General features: G+C 38.4%; 1 protein-coding gene and 1 pseudogene across 3 annotated transcripts in view; both read right to left on the reverse strand.

Moving 5' to 3' along the window:
* mdkb (midkine b) overlaps nt 1-23018 on the reverse strand; it is a 40910-nt gene that overhangs the window by 8333 nt on the left and 9559 nt on the right. Inside the window, exon 5 of one of the 2 annotated variants that reach the window (XR_014771733.1) lies at nt 21374-21484. Coding sequence is in view for 1 of the 2 variants with exons in the window: in XM_084733718.1 (XP_084589844.1) it covers nt 21465-21484 (20 nt within the window). In the remaining variant the exon portion in view is untranslated. Of the gene's footprint in view, nt 1-20920; nt 21485-23018 lie in introns of those variants that run through there. The other variant, XM_084733718.1, reaches the window with a different exon arrangement.
* LOC146317132 (NACHT, LRR and PYD domains-containing protein 12-like) lies at nt 1742-18121 on the reverse strand (annotated as a pseudogene). Its single transcript, XR_014771732.1, has 9 exons — nt 17962-18121; nt 17479-17628; nt 17130-17249; nt 16652-16740; nt 14079-15987; nt 11013-11186; nt 7559-7732; nt 4066-4239; nt 1742-1876 (listed from the first exon to the last, which is right to left on the reverse strand). The product of XR_014771732.1 is annotated as an NACHT, LRR and PYD domains-containing protein 12-like (transcript).

The raw sequence follows: 23018 nt of genomic DNA on the forward strand, positions 1-23018 counted from the left end.
ATAACTGTCTTATCTTTTTATCTCTAATGTACAAATAGTTGATAAAAACACAAACAGCAGAGTTCAGATTTGTTGAAGCCACAGGAAGTAAGTTGATCATGTGACTGTTTTGATTCTCTCAGGTCTGGAATTAAGTCATTTTTAGAACCAGCTAACTTTGGTCTTTGATAAACACAAATTTACTGAGACAAAATATCGAGAACTGAAACCAAAACTAATGGCACAATAACAACAAGTGATAATTACATTGTATGAAGACAAAACTGTATTAGTACAATTAGCTGATAATTAGCCCACATCAGTAATCAATACACACATCTTCTTGTCAATTCAGCATCAATATAATCAATAAAAATAAACTGTATTTGTGTACAAGCTTTACGTTTTGTTTTTCGTCTCCTCGAGGCTCAGGTTAAAGGGGAAGTGAAGTTACTTCAGTCAGCTGTAACGTGGCTACATGAGCAGAATAGTTACTGAGAGGCCGTGTGTTGTGTTCAATGTCACAGGAAAGAAATAAAAACTCTGTTCATCAGTGTTACTACAGCGTCCTCCTGCATTCTTCACAGCACAGTTGTGTTAAAAGCTAATTACCACAGATAAATGTTACCAGCAGAAACACTGAGCTAAGCTAATGTTAGCTAGTTAACTGTAGCGACGGTGGTCTCTTGAATATTATGGGGTTTTCCTCTGTCAGTCAGTGCTGGATGAAGCTCTCCTCTCCACTCCACCTCCCAGTAACTCGGCCCAGTCAGAGTCTCTCCACACACAAACTGCTGCTGCTTCAACCTCTGTGGATCATCAGGACACAGCTGATCCTCTCAACACAAACTCCTTCATCATCATCACTCTAACAGAGACGGCCTCCATCTGATGAGAGAAGCAGAGAGACAGCAGGAGACATAAATCAGTGTTTACAGAGACTCTTCTTCATCACATCCAGTATAAAGAGCAGCAGGACTTCAGTCCTGTTCAGAGCACAAGTGGAGCGGCTGTGGAGCGAAGCTGCTTCCTTTCAGCTCTCATGTTAACCTGTTGGAGTCGACACACTGAGCTGGAAGCTCACAGACCATCAGGTCTGTTGACTCTGCAGATTTCACTCAAGTACACAGTGGAAATAACCTGCTGAGAGTCCCTGAACGCATCATGACTGCAGAAACACAGAGACATTCACTGCTCACTTTAATGATGGATTTACTGCTGTTAGAGTTCAAAGCTGTTAAAAACCAGAGTCTCACTTTGAATATTTCATCTACTTTTCAAATATTAACATGATAAACATGTGAATATTCAAAATATTTGGACAAAACTAAAGACACATGGACAGATATATATATTTATGATGTTAAAGGTCCTACATGTTCATACAAAGACTGAAGACAAATCATCAGCTGTGGTTCCTGGACTTCAGCAGGTTCTGGTCTGTACAAAGACCACATGGTTACTAAATGTAACCATGGTTCTATGAAATAAGAGCCAGTGATTTGCAGGCTTCAGTCAGACTGATCTGAGATCTGTGACAAAGATGAACTGATCAATTGTTTAGTGTTGAAACAAAGACGTTGAGATCCTGAAGCCTGTCACCGTTCTCCTCTCACAGCTTCACTGAGGAAAACAGGAAATACTGGATCTTTACTTTGATTCAAACTGTGTTTACTTCAATACTGCTGAAACCAGCATGGACTGACTCCGCCCCTCTACTGACCTCACAGTCTCCAGTCGACAGTCTGGACTCTTCACAAGATCAAACAGCTGCTTCACATCTGAATACTTCAGGTTGTTGAAGCTCAGGTCCAGATCTGTCAGATGGGAGGAGTTGGACTTCAGAGCTGAGACCAGAGAAGCACAGCTGATCTCTGACAACCTGCAGCTGATCAATCTGAATAAAGAATAAATGATGAAGATAAAAATCCATTTATAATCCAATCAGATGTGTTGAGGTTTTAAATGTGCAGCTCAACATTACTATGTCCTAATCAATGAACTTTTCTCTAAAATGAGCAGAGTGACTTTGTCATTGTGTTATTGTGGATCATCATAATGTCAGCCTTCTACATACATCATCCAAATGTCAGCACAACATTCACACACCTATTCATGTCAACACACATTAATAACATGCTGCTGATCTCAGACCAGTCTGGAATAGTCATCAAATCAGACATGTTGTTACTTTCACTTTGCAGCTTTTTTTAAAGTTATGTTTTGGTGTTTTTGTCTTTATTGGACAGGACAGCTGAAGAGCAGACAGGAAAGGGGGTAGAGAGAGAGGGGATGACATGCAGCAAAGGGCTGCAGGCAGGAGTTGAACCAGCAGCTGCTGCAGAGGACTAACAGCCTCCATACATGAGGCAGACGCTCTACCAACTGAGCTACAGGGCCGCCCTGTTAATAAGCATGAACCTTTAAAAAATATACAATACAGAACAGGTCAAGCCTCTGGTTTCATCACAAATTGATTCTTCTTTATTCTAGACTTTTTAAAACTTGCTGCTCCAGTTGTGGTCGGCTACATTACACATATTTTGAAGCTTTCAGTCAAGGCTCAATCCTGGGGTCTGTCCTGTTCACACTTTATATCAATGATATGACCTCAGATGTCACTGGCTGGAATATTCATCTTTATGCAGATGACACCATTTTGTTGTGTATTGTGAATGATGCACACTCTGACATAAATTCCCTCCAACACTGCTTTTCTCATCTACAAGTTGCACTCAGTAATAATAAACTGCTTCTCAATGCAGACAAATCTAAATTCATGTTGTTCAGCACATCAAAAAATATGAACCTTGACAGCCTCATCATCTCCACCAACAATGGTACAAATACTGAAAGGCTCACAGAGTAGAAGTACTTTGGTATTTGGATCCATGAAAAGTTCACCTTTAAATATCATGTTTCCAAGCTGCTGACTTCTCTACCAATGAAAACTGCTTTCTTTTATAGAAACAGACTCTCCTTTCTGCTGCAGTGTAGAAAGATGCTTGTTGAGGAAACTTTTTTTTTATCAGTCTCAGACTGTGGTGATATTTTATACATGCACACCTCTGCTGCCACTCTGAAGCCCCTGGACTCTGTTTATCACTCTGCCTTCAGATTCATCACTGGAGACAGTTATAACAGCCATCATTGTGACTTGTATACTAAGGTTGGGTGTCCCTCTCTCTGTGTAAGACGTGAAAGACACTGGCTTTTATTGATTTATAAAGATCTTATGGCTCTTTTACCTTCGTACATCAGTTCAATCATTTCTTTTGATGTGGGCTCTTATCAAACTCGGTCTAGTGACTGGATTACACTGCAGCTGTCGACTGTTTTTACTCAATCTGGAAAATCCACTTTTTCATATTGTGCACCTGTAATGTTGATCAACAGGCAGAACAATTTAAAGCTTTCCTCATTTTTATCCACAGGACAATTTCAATCTTTAACTGTACTGCATTTTACTTCTAGATGTTTCTGTTTTACCTGATTAATGTCTTCTACATTTCAACTGTTTTTATTTATTATTGACACTTTCATTTATTTTGACATTTTTATTGTGGCTTTTATTGTTTTTTACTTCTTGTTGCCACTTTTATGTAAGTTTCTCTTTGGTGTTTTCTGTGTCTAAGTGCTTTTGTTTTTTATTGTTTTACTCTGCGACATTGAAAATGAGTCTCTACCTCAATGTATTTCCAAGTTAAAATAAAGGTTGAATGAATGAATGAAAATACTGTGTTGTGAAGGTTTTGTATAAAAAGACATTCCTGAACATGTGTTGAACTTGTTTGACTTTTTTGATTTCTTGATGTCTCACATGGAACAAAAATGATAAATGTTGATTTAATTTGGCAGCACATTGAAGGATAAATCCTACAGTTTCCTTAATAACATGAATCCAGTTTGACTTCAGACTAAATTCACAGATAAACTGTTCAGACTGACAAACTTTAAAAAAGAGCTGTTGTGATTTGTGCTGAAACAAACCCAGAAAACAAGAGAACTGAAGGAAATTTAAAACTTCTCTTGTGGATTTCATTTTGGTAGATATACACTGTACAAGAGCAAAATACATGAACTGACCTCAGAGTCTCCAGTCGACAGTGTGGACTCTCCAGTCCAGCTGACAGAAGCTTCGCTCCTGAATCATACAGGTTGTTGAAGCTCAGGTCCAGTTCTGTCAGATGGGAGGGGTTGGACTTCAGAGCTGAGACCAGAGAAGCACAGCTGATCTCTGACAAACTGCAGCGCTCCAATCTGAATAAAGAATAAATGATGAAGATAAAAATCCATTTATAATCCAATCAGATGTGTTGAGGTTTTAAATGTGCAGCTCAACATTACTATGTCCTAATCAATGAACTTTTCTCTAAAATGAGCAGAGTGACTTTGTCATTGTGTTATTGTGGATCATCATAATGTCAGCCTTCTACACACATCATCCAAATGTCAGCACAACATTCACACACCTATTCATGTCAACACACATTAATAACATGCTGCTGATCTCAGACCAGTCTGGAATAATCATCAAATCAGACATGTTGTTACTTTCACTTTCATTCTCTTCTGTTTCTTCTCATTCAAACAATCATGTGTCATTTGATGAAAAATACAGACACATGTTTTCTGTACAATTTCAAAATGTTCAATATGAAATAAATCAGACTTTATCAAATAAAAATTTATTTCATCAAGTCCTGAACTTTACAGACATGTTTAACAGCTGTCCCAGCACTTCTCAGCTTCAGAACTGTAGAAATTAGAATAAAAAGAAGTAAAAATATGATTAATTTCAGATGGAAGTGTTCATAGTACACCATGAATGTTTTTGATACAGTCTATAGAAGCTTGACGTTCTGATTGTTTTAACTTTCTGCATATTCATAGTGTTTTGTTTGGGTTTTGAAGTGAAGAAATTCTGCCTGTGCAGAAGAAAGAGATCTGTAAGTCGACTTTGCAGCAGATAAGAATTTCTGCCTGTCCTCAATATAATTTAACTTTTGTTGGGATTCAAGAAAACTTATTTCCTGGTCTGATTCCTCGAGTTTCTCTTGATGAATTCTGTTCAGATACGAAGAAAAGGAGATGCAAACTCCTCTTCTATGACACGGGGTTGATTCCCAGAGTATGTATGGGTTGACTTCTGACTGACGATTGTCTTGTATGAAGTCACTCACTCTTTCAGTAACGTTAGTTAGAAAATCATTATTTTGTAAAAGAGTCGTGTTAAATCTCCATCTTTTGACTTTGACTGAACCCAAGAAGTTTTCCACAGAAAAGATAATAGGAGAGGGTCAGACAAAAGCAGATGACGTCCCGTCACTCTGGAGGTTTATTTAACAAGTGATGGAGAAACAAAGAAATCATCAATACGAGAGAACGAACCATGACGTGAGGAGAAAACAGTGTCATTGGTGGAAGGATGTAATAATCACCAGATATCTACAACATTTCAATCTTTTAAAAAGGATGATAAACAAAAAGATGAAAGTGTGTGTGAAGCTGGAGCAGAGCTGAGTAGAGTCAATATAAGGCTCAACTAACAGCTGAAAATCCCCCTCGAGAATCAAGATGGCGTCTGAAAAGTTTAACAAAGTTCATTTAATTGAGTCAAAGAGTTTGATGTGAAAATCATTAGAATCATATATTGAATCTTTGGAACTGTTTAACACAGAAATGACATGATAAAATCTGCCTTCATTATCTGAACCAGAAGCTCTTCATGTTAAATTGAACTTCCTTCTAATCAATATCAACACCACCTTGGTCTTAGTCGGGGCAGAAGAGAAAACTGCCACCATCTACAGTTTGTTCTGAAATCTGCTCATATCAACAGATTTGAAGGGGGTTTCCTCAACAAAAGCATTTCAACGTTCTTTTATTTGAAATATTCTGAGCATTTTAGTCTTTTTACGGGAGAGTTTAACCCTCAAACATTCAAAGTCAACATTTGAAGACTGCTCATATTTTCCTATGAATAACAAAACCTGCCAATACATCATTAATACTAAAGACCATAAACCCAAACAAGACATAAAAAGAAAACATCAAATATAGCATGAAATCCCTGTAATAACTACCTGAGATACAACAGACACACAAACGTACAAATAAACAATCTACAGTTTGACAAACAAAATGAAAGTCAATAAAAAGAGTCAGTATGTCAGGAGAGCATCAGTCAAAGCTCCTGTAAAGTGACTGTGAGAAGGATCATATTAGGAAGCCAGAGTTTCCTGATAGAAGCTGGAGACGCTCAGTCTGAACTTGTTTTACACAATGAAGAGAAAAACCAGAGAAAATGACAAGCAGGAGGAGAAAAAGAACAAAAAACTAAATGAAGACTTGATTTCATTTAATTTATTAATTATTTTCACCAGTCTTCTTTTTTCCTGAATATATAATCACCTTTCCCTCATATAGAATATAAGTGTTCCTTAATTAGAGGATAATAAGATGGAGGTTAGGAGTGAAGGAGAGAGAGAGAAAAAAAGAAGGAAGAAAAAAACATAAAGTAGAAAGAACTTAGCTGAGAATATCAATATCTTCAGTATCTAACAGAAAAAGGAAGATCTTTCAATCATACGACTATAATTCAAATCAATCAGTTTGTCTAAATGATCTTGTGTGTTTGTTTCTGGTCTGGTTTCCTTCTATTCCCTCCTTGTTGTGTCTGAACCCAGCAGCTCCACTTCATCCCTCGACTCCACTGTTAAATATTGTTAACCAACCACTAATGATGACACTTTAAATGGTGGAGGAAGAGAGAAGGAGGGGATCAGATAATCAATTTATTTCACCGTCATATCAGATTCTTCAAGGAAGACTGTGTCATTATACAACAAACAAATAAACAAATAAATAAATAAATAAATAAATAAATAAATAAAACCAGAGGTTGAGAGGAAAAATAAGATTAAAAAAGAATCACACATTTAAATCACAGTATCAGTCAGTGTCATCAATTAAAAATATAAAGTTAAAAATCAAACAACCAAAAAAATTCATTTTGTCTGTAAATCGATGAAAATTAAAGAGTCTGAGAATCTAGAAAATATATCACATGTTGAAGTGTCGCCTGTCGTTGGTCAAACATCAGACACCAAACTTCAAACACCTGAATCTGTGTGTGTGTGTGTGTGTGTGTGTGTGTGTGTGTGTGTGTGTGTGTGTGTGTGTGTGTGTGTGTGTGTGTGTGTTTATGTATCAGTTTCAGTAAAATACTGTGTTGTGAAGGTTTTGTATAAAAAGACATTCCTGAACATGTGTTGAACTTGTTTGACTTTTTTGATTTCTTGATGTCTCACATGGAACAAAAATGATAAATGTTGATTTAATTTGGCAGCACATTGAAGGATAAATCCTACAGTTTCCTTAATAACATGAATCCAGTTTGACTTCAGACTAAATTCACAGATAAACTGTTCAGACTGACAAACTTTAAAAAAGAGCTGTTGTGATTTGTGCTGAAACAAACCCAGAAAACAAGAGAACTGAAGGAAATTTAAAACTTCTCTTGTGGATTTCATTTTGGTAGATATACACTGTACAAGAGCAAAATACATGAACTGACCCCAGAGTCTCCAGTCGACAGTGTGGACTCTCCAGTCCAGCTGACAGAAGCTTCGCTCCTGAATCCTGCAGGTCGTTGAGACTCAGGTCCAGATGTGTCAGATGGGAGGGGTTGGACTTCAGAGCTGAGACCAGAGAAGCACAGCTGATCTCTGACAAACTGCAGCCCCTCAATCTGAATAAAGAATAAATGATGAAGATAAAAATCCATTTATAATCCAATCAGATGTGTTGAGGTTTTAAATGTGCAGCTCAACATTACTATGTCCTAATCAATGAACTTTTCTCTAAAATGAGCAGAGTGACTTTGTCATTGTGTTATTGTGGATCATCATAATGTCAGCCTTCTACACACATCATCCAAATGTCAGCACAACATTCACACACCTATTCATGTCAACACACATTAATAACATGCTGCTGATCTCAGACCAGTCTGGAATAATCATCAAATCAGACATGTTGTTACTTTCACTTTCATTCTCTTCTGTTTCTTCTCATTCAAACAATCATGTGTCATTTGATGAAAAATACAGACACATGTTTTCTGTACAATTTCAAAATGTTCAATATGAAATAAATCAAACTTTATCAAATAAAAATTCATTTCATCAAGTCCTGAACTTTACAGACATGTTTAACAGCTGTCCCAGCACTTCTCAGCTTCAGAACTGAAGAAATTAGAATAAAAAGAAGTAAAAATATGATTAATTTCAGATGGAAGTGTTCATAGTACACCATGAATGTTTTTGATACAGTCTATAGAAGCTTGACGTTCTGATTGTTTTAACTTTCTGCATATTCATAGTGTTTTGTTTGGGTTTTGAAGTGAAGAAATTCTGCCTGTGCAGAAGAAAGAGATCTGTAAGTCGACTTTGCAGCAGATAAGAATTTCTGCCTGTCCTCAATATAATTTCACTTTTGTTGGGATTCAAGAAAACTTATTTCCTGGTCTGATTCCTCGAGTTTCTCTTGATGAATTCTGTTCAGATACGAAGAAAAGGAGATGCAAACTCCTCTTCTATGACACGGGGTTGATTCCCAGAGTATGTATGGGTTGACTTCTGACTGACGATTGTCTTGTATGAAGTCACTCACTCTTTCAGTAACGTTAGTTAGAAAATCATTATTTTGTAAAAGAGTCGTGTTAAATCTCCATCTTTTGACTTTGACTGAACCCAAGAAGTTTTCCACAGAAAAGATAATAGGAGAGGGTCAGACAAAAGCAGATGACGTCCCGTCACTCTGGAGGTTTATTTAACAAGTGATGGAGAAACAAAGAAATCATCAATACGAGAGAACGAACGATGACGTGAGGAGAAAACAGTGTCATTGGTGGAAGGATGTAATAATCACCAGATATCTACAACATTTCAATCTTTTAAAAAGGATGATAAACAAAAAGATGAAAGTGTGTGTGAAGCTGGAGCAGAGCTGAGTAGAGTCAATATAAGGCTCGACTAACAGCTGAAAATCCCCCTCGAGAATCAAGATGGCGTCTGAAAAGTTTAACAAAGTTCATTTAATTGAGTCAAAGAGTTTGATGTGAAAATCATTAGAATCATATATTGAAGCTTTGGAACTGTTTAACACAGAAATGACATGATAAAATCTGCCTTCATTATCTGAACCAGAAGCTCTTCATGTTAAATTGAACTTCCTTCTAATCAATATCAACACCACCTTGGTCTTAGTCGGGGCAGAAGAGAAAACTGCCACCATCTACAGTTTGTTCTGAAATCTGCTCATATCAACAGATTTGAAGGGGGTTTCCTCAACAAAAGCATTTCAACGTTCTTTTATTTGAAATATTCTGAGCATTTTAGTCTTTTTACAGGAGAGTTTAACCCTCAAACATTCAAAGTCAACATTTGAAGACTGCTCATATTTTCCTATGAATAACAAAACCTGCCAATACATCATTAATACTAAAGACCATAAACCCAAACAAGACATAAAAAGAAAACATCAAATATAGCATGAAATCCCTGTAATAACTACCTGAGATACAACAGACACACAAACGTACAAATAAACAATCTACAGTTTGACAAACAAAATGAAAGTCAATAAAAAGAGTCAGTATGTCAGGAGAGCATCAGTCAAAGCTCCTGTAAAGTGACTGTGAGAAGGATCATATTAGGAAGCCAGAGTTTCCTGATAGAAGCTGGAGACGCTCAGTCTGAACTTGTTTTACACAATGAAGAGAAAAACCAGAGAAAATGACAAGCAGGAGGAGAAAAAGAACAAAAAACTAAATGAAGACTTGATTTCATTTAATTTATTAATTATTTTCACCAGTCTTCTTTTTTCCTGAATATATAATCACCTTTCCCTCATATAGAATATAAGTGTTCCTAAATTAGAGGATAATAAGATGGAGGTTAGGAGTGAAGGAGAGAGAGAGAAAAAAAGAAGGAAGAATAAACCATAAAGTAGAAAGAACTTAGCTGAGAATATCAATATCTTCAGTATCTAACAGAAAAAGGAAGATCTTTCAATCATACGACTATAATTCAAATCAATCAGTTTGTCTAAATGATCTTGTCTGTTTGTTTCTGGTCTGGTTTCCTTCTATTCCCTCCTTGTTGTGTCTGAACCCAGCAGCTCCACTTCATCCCTCGACTCCACTGTTAAATATTGTTAACCAACCACTAATGATGACACTTTAAATGGTGGAGGAAGAGAGAAGGAGGGGATCAGATAATCAATTTATTTCACCGTCATATCAGATTCTTCAAGGAAGACTGTGTCATTATACAACAAATCAATAAATAAATAAATAAATGAACAAATAAAACCAGAGGTTGAGAGGAAAAATAAGATTCCAAAAGAATCACACATTTAAATCACAGTATCAGTCAGTGTCATCAATTAAAAATATAAAGTTCAAAATTAAACAACCAAAAAATTCATTTTGTCTGTAAATTGCTGAAAATTAAAGAGTCTGAGAATCTAGAAAATATATCACATGTTGAAGTGTCGCCTGTCGTTGGTCAAACATCAGACACCAAACTTCAAACACCTGAATCTGTGTGTGTGTGTGTGTGTGTGTGTGTGTGTGTGTGTGTGTGTGTGTGTTCATGTATCAGTTCCAGTAAAATACTGTGTTGTAAAGTTTTTGTATAAAAAGACATTCCTGAACATGTGTTGAACTTGTTTGACTTTTTTGATTTCTTGATGTCTCACATGGAACAAAAATGATAAATGTTGATTTAATTTGGCAGCACATTGAAGGATAAATCCTACAGTTTCCTTAATAACATGAATCCAGTTTGACTTCAGACTAAATTCACAGATAAACTGTTCAGACTGACAAACTTTAAAAAAGAGCTGTTGTGATTTGTGCTGGAACAAACCCAGAAAACAAGAGAACTGAAGGAAATTTAAAACTTCTCTTGTGGATTTCATTTTGGTAGATATACACTGTACAAGAGCAAAATACATGAACTGACCTCAGAGTCTCCAGTCGACAGTGTGGACTCTCCAGTCCAGCTGACAGAAACTTCACTCCTGAATCATACAGGTCGTTGTAGCTCAGGTCCAGTTCTGTCAGATGGGAGGTGTTGGACTTCAGAGCTGAGACCACGACTTCACAGTGAGTCTCTGAGAGTCCACAGAGATTAAACCTGTGATGACAGAGAATATGAAAGTTAAAGAATAATAAAATCTGACTCTTTATTATAAAAATAAAGTGACAAAGCACATGAACCTGAGCGTCTGCAGCTCAGCTGGTCAGTCACTGATCACAAGGTTTGTGGTTTGAAACTTGAGCTCCTTCTGTCCACATGTCAAAGTTTTCCTGAACAACATCAGGAAACACAAACTGCTGTTTTTGGACACAAGTGTCCAAATGACTGTGACGTAAACGTGTCTTATTTTGATGAACAGCTGATTTGTGTTTGTTAAACTTTATTTTAATGAAGTGTAAAATCACTGCAGGTTGTTACTGCACTCGTATATATTTACCTCAGTCATGTGTTTGTGTGTATTTTGATGAATCTTATGTTTCTCCATCTGCTTTTCATCTCACACTAAATGAATTGAATGACTCCTGTTGCATTAATAGTTTCATTAGTACTAAAGACTGAATGATGATCATTTATGGATGATAGTTTTTCTCAAGTGGAGTTCAGCAGTTTAACAAGATCATTTGTTCTGTGAGCCTGGTGAAGATAAAAATCCTCCAGTGAACTGAACCTACTGAGCTCTCCTTCACTGGCAGAATGAACCTGGAGGACGTCCCAGGAGCTGACTGTGTCCTGAGCTGCTGTCTGAGGAAATCAGCTGACAAATACACAAAGACTGTGGCTGCAAATTCAATGAAAACCAGCGTGGAAATGAGAGCTGCTACTTTCTCTGCATATGTTGCCTTTAGTGTCTCTGTTGTGAAATGGTGCAGAAAGGAAACACGTTGTCTGACAGTTTGTGTCTGCATTTCTCACATTAAGGTGACCAGATGGAAAAGCTTCAAAGTTGCCATGAAGTCAAAATCTCCATGTTTCATAGTTTTGATGACATGTGTATTGATGTATATGTCAGCGGCAGTGGAAGACATCTATCAGGCCTGATGTCGGGGCGGGGCCTCAAACATCAGCAGAGACTCAGCTCACCCTGCCCACCACCTCATCAAACTCCTCCCCTCTGGCAGGACATACAGGAAATACATGCACACACCACAAGACTGAAAAACAGCTTGTTCCCTAAAGCTGTAAAACTGCTGAACACAGCCTGAACCCCCTCCCACACCCCCACAAACTCCCACTAGAGAAGGCAAGCTTTTGGCTCTGACTGAGAAGGTGAGACAAGGCATGAGGAGCAAACAACTCCTGAAGAAGGTCAGCTGCAGGGAGGCGTCCCTGTTCACTGCCCCGCCACCAGGAGATGTTCTGGGCTAAGGAGCCAAACATCTATGAGCGGTGGTCCCCAGCTGATGACCCTGCAGCTAACAAGTGGGCACCGGTGGAGGAGCTGCAGGCCGAGAGCCTGGCAGGATGAACACCTACCTGTTCACATTAAACACATTCTGAAAAAACAAAAACGTGTTTTACCTCATTTTTATGTCTTTTTGTTTACAACATAATTCCATATAATTCCATATTTCACAGTTTTAATGTCTCCAGTATTAATCTACAATGTAGAAAAGTAAAATTTGATATATTGATATATTTTGTTTTTATACCTTTACATTTCCATATTTTAATATTTGTATATTTCTATACTTGTATATTGTGTTCTTGATGTATTTTTCTAATGTTCTCTTGTATCTTTTCTAATCTCAGGGAGTTCCATCATAAGTTCATTGTGTTCTTGTCTGCAGCAGAACAATAATAAAGAATCTTGAATCCTAGTTTTGGCCGTAGAGATGTCTGCCTTCTCTACAATATAACAGAGCTGGATGACACGAGTCCTGTGGAGCTCAAAGTGACAAAAAATACATTTGAAAAATTCAACGTCTCTTTCCAGAAATCACGACCTGGTTTCTCAAAATAATCCTCAGACTTTGTTGTGAGCAGTTTCATGTAGGAACTACTTTCTTTCTGCAGTTGAATCTACTAGAACTACTTTAGACTCGACCACATGATCCACAGACGTCGCTCAGTGAACGCAGCAGTGAAGTGTGTCAACAGTTTAGGATGTTTGTCAGTGAATAAGTGCTACACCTCTTCCAGAACCAAGCCAAGTTCCTGTGTCCTGCTAAAAGAGGGTTAGTTCTGAACTGAACAACAACATCAGCCCAGACTGAACTACCAGAGACAGAGAGCTTCATTACTGGTTATAAAACAAACTCATTTCTAGTGCAGCAAATCATCTGAAAAGATCTTCATTATTGGAACTAAATGATGTAAAATCACACCTTTTATTAATGAGGATGGAGAGGGGGACGTTTGATTTGTTCTTCAAGAGGGAGGATGGCCTCCCCTCACATCCTCTCTCAAATCAATCAATAATTATAGATATTAGGAATAAACTGTAAAAATGAACGGAACAGTTCTTCATATGAAATAGATCAGAAACTGCTGAGAAGAAATATGACAGCAATAACTGAATAAAAGATCAAGTGAAAAAACTTCCCTCAGATCACAAGTATTACATGTCTGTGTGTCTGAATATAAAAAGATCAATAAACAGACACATTATAGAAACATAGTGCACACACTGTAAAAAATAAAACTACTGTCAAAACATTTTCAAGTCCTCATATTTCCCTGCTGAATTTGTATCAAACCTCCATCACCCAAAGAAAGACAGAAGACGACAGAAGAAACTTGTTTCACTGACTTGATGACTATAAACACAAAAAATGACTTTTGTAGATATTTGTAGTTTAACACATGTTGAATTATTTCTATTATTATTATTATTAAACATTTGTATTCATTATTATTATTTTAATTCTAGTTGAAGAAAACTTTTACAGTGTAGAAGTTTTATATTGTTCATGTGTGTAAAGTCTCTTTAATACTGAAGGCTTCAGCTTTTTGTTGCTTTATAATGTTGATAATCACATCTGGACTTACCGAGCCTTTCTGCAGTTCCTCACAGCTGGAATCAGTCTCAGTCGTCCCTCATCTGATGTGTTGTACTTCTTCAGGTCCAACTCATCCAGAACCTCCTCTGACATCTGCAGCATGTAGGCCAGAGCTGAGCAGTGGATCTCAGAGAGTTTCTTCTCTGATCTGTTCTCTGACTTCAGGAACTCTTGGATCTCCTGATGTACTGAGTGGTCGTTCATCTCCGTCAGACAGTGGAAGATGTTGATGCTTCTGTCAGGAGAGATTTCATTACTGTTCATCTTCTTCAGGTTGTTGATGGCTCTCTGGATGATTTCTGGACTGTTGTCTCTCTGACCCAGCAGGCCTCCTGAGTCTCTCTGATCCAGCAGGCCTCCTGAGTCTCTCTGACCCAGCAGGTCTCCTAAGAGTCTCTGGTTGGACTTCAGAGAGAGACCATGAAGGAAGCGGACAAACAGGTCCAGGTGGCCATTTTTACTGTTGAGGGATTTCATCATGACTCTCCTCAGGAACTCATCCAAAGATAAGTTGTTTCCACGGCCTGTGTCTCTGTATATCCACAGGAAGTCCTCCAGTACCTGTGTGTTGCTATAGTTTTGGTCTTTCCCCAGGAAGTCCTCCAGTACCCGTGTGTTCCTGTTGGTGTAACAGTGGAACATGTAGACTGCAGCCAGAAACTCCTGAACGCTCAGATGAACAAAGCAGTAGACTGTTTTCTGGAAGATCACACTCTCTCTTTTGAAGATCTCTGTACAAACTCCTGAGTACACCGAGGCCTCTGTGACATCCAGACCACATCGCTCCAGGTCTTCTTGGTAGAACATGATGTTTCCTTCCTCCAGTTGTTCAAACGCCAGCCTCCCCAGCTTCAGAAGAACTTCCCTGTCAGCCTCCGTCAGTTTCTGTGAACTTGTCTTATGTCTCCCATGGTATTTGTTCTTCTTCCTCCTTGTCTGAACCAGCAGGAAGTGTGAGTACAGGTCAGTCAGGGTCTTGGGCAGCTCTCCTCTCTGCTCTGTAGTCAACATGTCCTCCAGAACTGTAGCAGTGATCCAGCAGAAGACTGGGATCAGACACATGATGTGGAGGCTCCTGGATGTCTTGATGTGTGAGATGATTCTGCTGGACAGATCTTCATCACTGGACCTCCTCCTGAAGTACTCCTCCTTCTGGGCGTCAGTGAAGCCTCGTACTTCTGTTACCCTGTCAGCACATGAAGGAGGGATCTGATTGGCCGCCGCAGGTCTGGAAGTTATCCAGACCAGAGCCGAGGGAAGCAGATTCCCCTTGATGAGGTTTGTCAGCAGCACGTTGACTGATGACTTCTGTGTGACATCAGACACAACCTGACTGTTGTTGAAATCCAGTGAAAGTCTGCTTTCATCCAGGCCGTCAAAGATGAACAGAAGTTTACAGACAGCCAGCTTCTCTGCTGTGACCTTCTGTAATGTTGGATGGAAAACATGGAGCAGACTGAGAAGACTGTACTGCTCATCTTTGATCAAGTTCAGCTCCCTGAACGAAAGCAGAATCAGCAGACTGACATCTTGGTTTTCCAAACCCTCTGCCCAGTCCAGAGTGAACTTCTGCACTGAGAAGGTTTTTCCAACTCCAGCGACGCCGTTGGTCAGAACGACTCTGATGCGTCTCTGTTGGTCAGGTAAGACTTTAAAGATGTCCTGGCACTTGATTGGAATCTCATGGAGGGTCTCCTTCTTGGACGTTGTCTCCAGCTGTCTCACCTCATGTTGGGTATTAACCTCTTCACTCTGTCCCTCTGTGATGTAGAGCTCAGTGTAGATCCTGTTGAGGAGGGTTTCACTTCCTGTTTCATCACTTCCTTCAGTCACACGTTCACATCTCCTCCTCAGACTGATCTTATGTTCATCTGAAACCTCCTGCAGACCACCGTCCACTAAAAAAGACAAAAAAGCTGTGAGACAAAACAAAGACAATCTGTTGGGATTTTCATTACCAATAAAAAACAATGTAAGAATATATAAAGAAGTAAAGGTTATAAAGTCCAGTTTCAAGGAAACATCAGAAATTCTCTCTTTTTCTCTGACTTCCTTTGACTGTGTGTCCGTGTTAGAGATTCATGATGTGGATTTTATTCAGCTGATTCTGATAAATTGATTCTCATGGCTGATACTGATAAGATAAATGTTAATTTCACGTTTTTGTATTTTAAAAACAGGTTCATATAACCTGTAGTGTAAACTTCATAAATATACTTCAGCTTTTATAGAACATTTTACCAAAGAATTCAAATTAAATTATTAAACAATCAGATATTATAACTGATACTTTATTTATTACTGATCTATAACTGTGACAGGTCAATATCAGCTGATCATTTATCAGCTCTGATATTTATTGTGCTTCTCCAGTCGGTGTAGGTGTTTGATTGACAGCAGAGGCGACAGGCTGAGCTGCAGCTCTTCATCTAAACCAAGGACCCCTTACAAGATTTACCAGGGACCCCCTCATGTTCGTCCCCTGGAATAATTAGATAAAGTCTATTTTTTACTCTTCTATAGTCTTATTTATGTGAAAGATGGACACATGTGCAGTCTTACTTTGTTCAGTGCTGCTCTGACTGTCGGTCTGCAGTCCAGGTCTTGTTCTGTGAGGTAAAATACCTGTTTCTGTCCATGAAGTCTGGAGGCTGTGAAGAGAGCAGAGACGGCAGCTTCAGTTTCAAGATTACTGTCACCAATTCACCCCCAGCAGAGACACACTGGGGTCAGACACAGACGCTACATGGATCCATCTGGACACATCTCAAGATCATTTTCTCACATTCTGAAGATTTAAAAATCTTTACAGCGACTTCAACATCAGAGCAAAGATATATGAACATTTTATGGAAGTTTAAATGATGAAATGGAGGTTCTCAGCTGTTTTGATGAAGAAATAAAATAAGATCCATCTTAGTTTGAAACAGTATCTGCACTCATAGTTCTGCATCATGAATATAAATATTTTAGCATTTTGTCTTTATTCTTAATGAATCATCTTCCATCAGGTCAGTTTACAGTAAAAACAGTCTCTTACTTTGTGTCTGAGGGTCCAGGTTCATTACTGAAGACTGGAGGAAAATCTTTGGACCGGTCACTCTTCATGGACAGACAGCTGGACACTGGAGACTCTGCTCTCTGTCTGTTGGACTGAACTCTGCAAACACCAACATGTTTTTATTCACATAAATCCTCTTCTGTTCCTCCACATTGACACTTATCCAGGCCAGGAAACATGTCTGATAATGTCAGCTGATATCTTTTTAACAAACAACATTTTTAATCTGTCATCAAACTGTATGGAACCCAAACCACCATGTTCTTTGCTTTTGTACAACAGATCCCTTTTAGTCACCTCCCAGTTTACAGTTAAAACTCTCTCTTACTTTGAGTCTGAGGGTCCAGGTTCATTACTGAAGACTGGAGGATAATCTTTGGACCAGTCACTCTTCAGAGACAGACAGCTGGACACTGGAGACTCTGCTCTGTCCTCCTCCTCCTCCACACAAACACTCATCTTCTGATCTGAACTCAGTCTGAGAGAAACAGGAAAACTGACTGTGAGCTCAGAGCACAAGTTTGTTCAAGAGTCAAACACAGGAAGTAACACACACACACACACACACACACACACACACACACACACAGTGTACAGTATAATAAATCACCTCAGTTTTCTTTAAATCTCTTTGTTTTCTCAGGTTTCAGCAGGTTTCATGTGAATTTTTCAGCCAATCAGGACTTTGTGTCGACAGCTGAATCAAACTGTTGAGTTCATTCTAACATTTCTTTCCTCTACAGTCCACAGGGAGAAAACTGACTCACACACTTTGACAGTAAAATCATCAAAATGTTGTATTAACACTCACCCTGCCTCAGCCTTCAGTTCTCCTCCGTCTGCTCTGATCTGTCCACACAAAATGGAACCTGAACGTTCTGACTGAACACTTTCACTTTCAGGTTCCTCCCTGTTCTCATGATCCCAGATCACATGGTCAGTGTTGTTCCTCCCTTTTACATTTATAGGAAATCACTTTGTGTGTGTGTGTGTGTGTGTGTGTGTGTGTGTGTGTGTTAAACATGATGTGTTTATGAGCGTCTCTCTTGACTTGAACAGACTGAATTAAAATGAGTTTTGGTCAAAATGTTGGTCGGCTGCTTCGACTCCTCCACGTCTCAGAGGGAAATATTCTACTTCTCTGAGAACTTCTTCAACCAGCGGGTCGACTAGCTGACTGTACTGAGACACAGACCTGCTGGAGATCAAAGATCACATCAACATCATAACACACGTCTCTTAAAAACAGATACACAACATGATGACCTGCTGAGGTTGATTGATTTATTGTAGATCTGTTAATGATTACATCACACTACAATAACTTTATCCAGGTCGACATAATAAACTGATGAGTACAGGGAAGTTTGATTCTTTTAATAGTTTAATAAACCTGAAACTGATCAGCTGAAACTCCAAATACTCACCTGCTGTTTGTCTTCTTGGTCCTCAAACAATAATATAATATAATATAATATAATATAATATACATTTCTTCTCCTCAGTGTTGTTTGTTTGTTTGGTAAACTTGTATTTGTGTGTTTCTGAGTTTGGACACAATGACTGAAGGAACCACTAGAGGGAGCTACAGTCCAGATGGACACATCAGTCCATCACATCCAAACTCTTGTTGTCTTCTGTCTCTGCTGTCCTGCTGCTCATCACTGTTCATGTCCAAACATTTTACACACACACTAAAGTCTCTGTGCTGTTTGATGCTGCCTTTCTATCATCATCATTCACTTATTATTAAATGATTTCATTCTTTCTGTTCTTGTTGGAATATGTGCACATATTTATGTTCAGCGTGAAAATAAACAAACACGATTATAGAGAACTAAAAATGAACAAAAACTAAGTGTCAATAAACATTTTAGTTCATTGAATGAACTATAAAAACGAGACTTAAGGGAAAAGAAAACAAAGCGAAATAAAAAAAAAATACAATAAACGTCTATAGTTTTTGTCACTTTCATAAATCTGTCGACACAACATGATGATGTTTATCTATATTTCTGTGGTGTATCAGTGAAGTGTATGAAGACTGCAGCAGTCTCTGCCAGTTTTATTATATGAGTCTTTCTCAAAATAATTACATTTTATCTCAAAATAACTAGAAATTACTTACCAATATGTCATTATTTTGAGACACTAACTCAAAATTTTGGAATACTAATTCATTATTCTGAAATTCATCAGTGTTTTGAGATATTGCTTCTAACTTAAATTATTGTTAATAACCATAAATTATCTTTGTCATTCAAATTAATACAAAAATATTAATTCGCACATCATTTATCTTTCTGACCCTCCAGCTGTAACTGACCTCCAGCATCTCTAAAGAAACCTGCCATTAAAACATTACAGGCAACATCAGATATGCAGAACAGCTTTATCTTTCTTTCTTTCTTTCTTTCTTTCTTTCTTTCTTTCTTTCTGTCTTTCTTTCTTTCTTTCTTTCTAAAAGTGTTCATGCAGCAAAAACTGTAAGATGAAAACTCACTAAAATTGGCAGGTAGGTTGCAAAGTCCACCCTCTACTCAGACAACGAAAATGACCTCACGGCGTCGCTCTAATAATGAAGTTGACATTTTTGCAGTTTTCTCAACTGTGGTTTGGTCTGGACTCAAAATTCTTTTATCATTTTAATTGTTCAGTTCATCTGAATCTTTTCTAAATTAGTCTTCTGCTTTAAAAATGTCAACTTTTATGACTTTTTGTCAGTTTTATGAAAGTCTTATTTTTACGAACTGCTCACAGATCATTGGGCCAATCAGACTTTGTGGATCAAAAGTTATCAAAGGAATTTTGATTCATTAATCAATTTTTTTTTAATTAAATAGTAAATTTGCAAAATAATGTACTAAGTCATGAACAGATTGAGATATCAGTGTGAAAATTAAGACACGAGTTCAGGATGTTCACTAAGCTAACATGTTAAAGGGCATGTGTTTCACCTGTAGGGGGCGCCACAAATGAGTTTTTGTCACTGGCAGTGTGGATCCATACAGAAATCGTTTTGCATGATCTCGGGTCATGACTCAGTTGAAGCATGAAATTTGGTAATAATTGATTAAAGTATGCAGGGTTTTTTACAGTGAATCTAAATTTCTTCTTCTTCCTCCAGACTTGTAAAAAATCAGCCGTACGTCCTACAGAGCTGGAAGTTTTTCAACTCATCTGCTGAACTGTGACTAAAGTTTGTCTCACTCTAACCTGTGGTCACTTCAAAAGTCCATCACTCTGTGTGTTTCTAAATATGAAAAATCATTCTAATTTGTAATTTTTCACTTAATATTTGAAGAAACGTGACCAAAATATTTGACAAAACACCAGAAACCAGCAGAATGACGTGTGATTTTTGGACTTTTGTTTGTGTTTTATTTTTAAACATGTAAAAATGTTCTCTGGAGATCCAAAGGTCACAGGTTTGAATCCACGTGTCCAACAGTGTGACAACTTATCAATTCTTGTTTCTTATAAACATCCAAATCCTCACAATCTGCTCAGACTCCCTTCATTACTGCTTCTGGTTGCATTATTTTATTTAGATTCGTTTTGAAAAATACTGTACAGAAACTGCCGAGGTTCTTATTTGGCTCTGTTCTTTAGTTCTGTGGTCGCCTCATACAACCACACTTCAAATAATGTGAACTGTCCCTTTAAGCACATCGGTGCCTTTGAGGTCAGAAAGCTTTAAATCAAAAAAACATTTGCTGCACATTTATAAATGTCGTGTTAACGTGGACATGAATGAACAGACTGAACTCTTCACCAAAACAATGTACAGTATTTAATTTGTTCATTTATACAAGTCTCATCTTGCAACGTCAATAATCTATAGTTCAAAAAATAGATTTTATAGAGGACTTTGTCATTACAGATCCATCCAAACCTTTCTAATTTTGTACAAATTTTAAAAGTGATTCTAAAACAGAAGTCTTGATAATCCAGTGGGTGACGTCCCGGACCATCGAGGAGTTTCCAGAACGTTTCCTGGATGTTAATTTATCTACTGTAAAAACTTTAAGGACTATTTCCTGTTAATACAAACTATCAGCTATGAGGAGAGAATTATTCATCGTTATCTAGTGGGAGGATTCTGGAAAAGCTTTCCACACTTTAATCCAAATAAACAGGAGAACATCAAATCAGAAGTCACAAAAAAGTCAAAATGGAGGGTGGCTGGTGTGTTTTGGAGGAGTCTCTCGTTTTTTTTTTTGTTTTTTTTGTGTTTGATGAAGGAGGGAAGACGATTGTTCAGCTGGAGGAGGAGAAATGAATCCTGCCGTCTTCTGCGTCTCTCTTCATCCTTCAGTTTGACTTCTTGTCCCCTGGAGAAGGAAAAGGAAAAACAGAAGGTTAATTCATGAGTCTGAGGCAGATCGTTTCAGTCGATCAATCGTGATAAAATCAATCGATCAAATGCAAACTGGTTCTGTTATTGACTCATCAGTGAATCAGTCCAGGATCTCACTGAGGTTTTGTTGCTTTTGTGATTATTGTGATAAAATGTTTTTGTTATTTTGCAACAAAATGCTGTTTCAAACAATGGAGACTGTCTGAGGGGCGGGGCAAATAAAAATCTGGAGGACGCCAGCATGTGTCATCTACCATGAGTGGTTTTAAACATGTTGAAACTAATTTCCCCCTTCATGTATGAAAAAACCCCTGATGTAAACGTCTCTGTCCAACATTTCCACATGTCCTGTTTTTCTGTTGGCATCAGTATCAAACAATACATCCACACTAGAGGGCGCCACTCAGAGACTAAAGTGGAGGTGCTGAAAATGGCGCTGATCTGTGAGGTCATTAAATACATCACACCTGTTGAATTCTTTTAGCTACAACTTCATCCAGAGAGCCATCAGCTGATCTAAGAGGATCCCAGACTCACAGGAGGTCAGAGGAGCCTTGATACAGTTCGGTTTCTGGTCAACCTTAAAAGATTAACAACATTTTTAAATCAATGTAAAAGTGAGAAGGAGGCCAGAGTGGGAGTCATGTGATCGTTCTGGCAGCAGCGTTTTGGACTCAGTGAAGTCAGTGGAGGGAGGACTGAGAAACAGCTGCGTCAACGTTATTACTGAAGTGTAAATGTGAAAAATGAAAGCATGGACACCCCTGTGTAAATCCTGAGACGATAACAATGACCTCATTTTAGAAATTAACTTAAAGGAGCCAATATGTAGCATCGAAAACAGGTTGACATCCTGTTTAATAAATGATCTATGGTTGAAGTGAGTTTTAACCCCCGCTGCCCTCTTCTCACACCCGGGGAAGCTCAGACAGGCTGCAAGAACACTGCAGGAACACTGCAGGAACACTGCAGGAACACTACAGGAACACTGCAGGAACGCTACAGGAACACTGCAGGAACACTGCAGAAACACTGCAGGAACACTGCAGGAACACTGCAGGAACACTACAGGAACACTGCAGGAACACTGCAGGAACACTACAGGAACGCTGCAGGAACGCTGCAGGAACACTACAGGAACACTGCAGGAACACTGCAGAAACACTGCAGGAACGCTGCAGGAACGCTGCAGGAACGCTACAGGAACGCTACAGGAACGCTGCAGGAACGCTACAGAAACACTGCAGAAACACTGCAGGAACACTGCAGAAACACTGCAGGAACGCTGCAGGAACGCTACAGGAACACTACAGGAACGCTGCAGGAACACTACAGGAACGCTGCAGGAACGCTACAGAAACACTGCAGGAACACTACAGGAACACTGCAGAAACACTTCAGGAACACTACAGGAACGCTGCAGGAACGCTGCAGGAACACTACAGGAACGCTACAGGAACGCTGCAGGAACACTGCAGGAACGCTGCAGGAACACTACAGAAACACTG

The sequence above is a fragment of the Lutjanus erythropterus genome, chromosome 13 (genome assembly GCF_056507025.1).
Source record: "Lutjanus erythropterus isolate fLutEry1 chromosome 13, fLutEry1.hap2, whole genome shotgun sequence".
Taxonomy (NCBI): domain Eukaryota; kingdom Metazoa; phylum Chordata; class Actinopteri; order Lutjaniformes; family Lutjanidae; genus Lutjanus; species Lutjanus erythropterus.